Raw genomic sequence first — 2,869 nt, forward strand, 5'->3', positions numbered from 1 at the left:
GGGCCCGCGCGCAGGGCCGGGTCTTCCCCCCCCTGCCCAGGTGACCAGAGCATCGCCTCCCAGGCGCCAGGCTTTTGTCTGCAGACAAGGAGCGAGATCCCTGCTGTGAGAGATTCAACAGCAGCCTCTCAGGCTGGCTGAGACAGATCTCTGGAGAGGGGCACCGACGGGGGCATTTCTGCCACAATGTGTCCTTGCGGACAACCCACTGTGATGGACACTTCTCCCCTGGAACACACACACTGAGAATCAGCTTCCCTCATCCCCCATCGCTCCTGCGCTGGAGACAGAGGGATTTCATGCCCACCTTGTTCCTTCAACTTCTATCTGGGGACAGAAGCTAGGATCTTGTCCCCAGTACTGAGAGGTGGGCAAGAGCCAGGAACAGCAGAAGCAGGCAGACAAGAGACAGCCTCAAAGTTGGCTCAATACAGTAATAGCTGCTGTGGGGTGGGGAAGTGTTTTTTTTTTTTCCTCCCCTGAAAGGTTAGAGTGTTTAAACAATTTTTCAATTTTCAGTCTGAATAATGGCAAACTCCTGGGCATTTTAATCAACTCAAAACCTCAGTTCATTCTGTGTTTGGGTCAGTCAAAGATTTCCACATCTTGAAAGTATTCTGTTTGAATTTTTACCTGTTTTAACTTTCTATTTCCTAGTCCTCATTAATTTGCAATATAACATCACACTCCGAAGGGCAAATCATCCCCCACCCAACTTTTTTTTTTTTTTGTGGGTAATATCAAAACCTTTCATTTGAATAAGGTTGCAGCATTCTTTTTCCGTGCATTACTTTGAATGTTAGAAGTTTGTGGGCATAATTCTGCGCCTCTCACACAGAACCACGTGTGGCCAAAAAACTATGGTACTAAGGGGGACCCATGTGCAGCCCTGAGCCACCCTGTGCCTGCTGCAGACTCGCTTGTTCATGGTAAACAGCTGCAGCAGCACCAGCGGCAGCAGAGAAGATGTGTGCTTGTTGCAGGGGGAAAAACAGCCTCTCCCCTTCACCGGTGTGCGGTGCTTCCTGCAGTACCTGCTGGGAGCCCGTGCGCTTGGCCTGCACAGTGTTGGTGGTGGTGTGGAGGCGCCGCAGGGTGCATGGGCTCCAGGCTGCTGTGGGGTAGGGGCAGGTGCTGACCATCTCAGGGGGGAGTACGCGGGGGGCTCCCATGCATACACCACCATACCCACAAACCTTCCCTTGCAAACACCACAACCACATCCTCCTATATATACAATCACAAACCCAACAAACACTGCACTCATCCACACCCCCATACCCTTCCCACCATGTACACCCCCACAAACATCTGCGTTCCTCTGCAGGGAGCCCCACTCATTACTACTCGCACACACCCCACCCCACACATGCACTCACCACCCGCATGCACACCCAACCCTCCCAGACACACCCTCGACCACCCTTCCCCTCCACACCCCCAGAAATGCCATACCCACCCACATATACCCCCACACCCTCCCCCACACCCCACATCCACATATCCACCCCCCCCAAAGCCCTACCCAAACCCCATGTCCACTCACCTGTACCTACCCACACCCCTCCACAACCCCATAATATACAGATGTAAGACTTCATTTTGAGCTATTATGCAATCACCTCTATATACACAATGCAAACACACAGAAATCAGGACAACAATTTCTTTTAAAAATAAAATTAAAATATGTTATTGTGGATGTTTAATTGTAAGTATATAGTTTGTTTGTTTTTTCTAGTTCCAAGATGGCAAACCCACTTCCGAAAAGGAGCACTTCTGGGGCAAGCAGAGGGTCTTTGGGTAGAAAAGCTCAGCCTTTAGGGGGTAGGACTTCCATCACAAGATGGTGACCAGGAGTGGGGCTACTCTTACAGCTCTTAATAGCTCACCAAACTCATTAAGAGGCCTTCCAGCCAAAATAATTGTTCGCTGATGCTCTGAAGTATTTCTCTGTCAGCCTGTGAACATGCTAGAGAACAGGAGATGCAAATGAAATGGATCTAATCTCAACAGATTAGGAAGCTGGGCTGAAGCTAAAAAGATGAAGTTCAATGCTGAGAAATGCAAGCTGCTACACTTTGGGAGGAATAATCAAAAACACAAATATAAAATGGGTGACACCTGGGTGGATGGTAACACTATGCAGAAGGATTTGGGAATCTTGGGAGATCATAGGCGCAGTATGAGTCTTCAGTGTGATGCAGCTTCCCAGAAGGCAAACACGGTTTTGGGATGCACCTATAGAAGCAGTAGGTGCGAGACATGGGAAGTGATAGTGTCTTTACTTGTCACTGGTTTGGCCTCATGTAGGCTACTGTGTGCAGTTTTGAGATCCGTGCTTTAAAAAGGATGTGGAGAAGTTAAAGAAGGTCCAGAGCTCAGGGTCAAAGTTGATAAAGAGGATGGAAAGCAAGTCGTATGTGGAGAGGCTAAACTAGCTAGGCATGTTCAGCTTGTAGAAAAGGCATTTAAGAGGGGACATGAAAGCAGTTTTCAAATACCTGAAAGGCTGCCATAAAGAAGAGGGAAAGCACCTTTTCTCTCTCACTGCAAAGAGTAGGATCAGACCAATGACTTGAAGTTGCAGCACAGTAGTTTTAGAATGGATATAAGTCTTACCTGAGCATATACCTCCTGCTCTCCCATCATTTACCTGTATCACGAGGCTGTTCCTCTGGAGTTCCTGGAAGGCATTGTGGCGGGCCAGTAGGGGGCGCTCCTGCGTTGAGCCGCCCACCTCCCTGCGCCCGACCACCTTCCAGGCTCCGAGTGCCTCCCTTAGGGTGCCTCCCGTCTGGCCGACCCCTTCCCGGAGCACACCCGCTAGCCTGGGGTTCCCGCTGCCACCATCCAAGGCTCTGGACTC

The 2,869-nt window shown here is 49.9% G+C and overlaps 1 protein-coding gene across 1 annotated transcript in view; it reads right to left on the reverse strand.

The window, feature by feature from the left end:
• Window positions 1-2,869, reverse strand: part of LOC112548727 (C-type lectin domain family 1 member A-like) — a 12,385-nt gene that overhangs the window by 4,066 nt on the left and 5,450 nt on the right. Inside the window, exons 4-5 of the mRNA XM_025195304.1 lie at window positions 2,657-2,703; window positions 189-228 (exon numbers count right to left, since the gene is read on the reverse strand). Coding sequence (XP_025051089.1) covers window positions 189-228; window positions 2,657-2,703 — 87 coding nt within the window. The remainder of the gene's footprint in view (window positions 1-188; window positions 229-2,656; window positions 2,704-2,869) is intronic.

This window comes from Alligator sinensis, unplaced genomic scaffold (genome assembly GCF_000455745.1).
Source record: "Alligator sinensis unplaced genomic scaffold, ASM45574v1 scaffold756_1, whole genome shotgun sequence".
Classification (NCBI taxonomy): domain Eukaryota; kingdom Metazoa; phylum Chordata; order Crocodylia; family Alligatoridae; genus Alligator; species Alligator sinensis.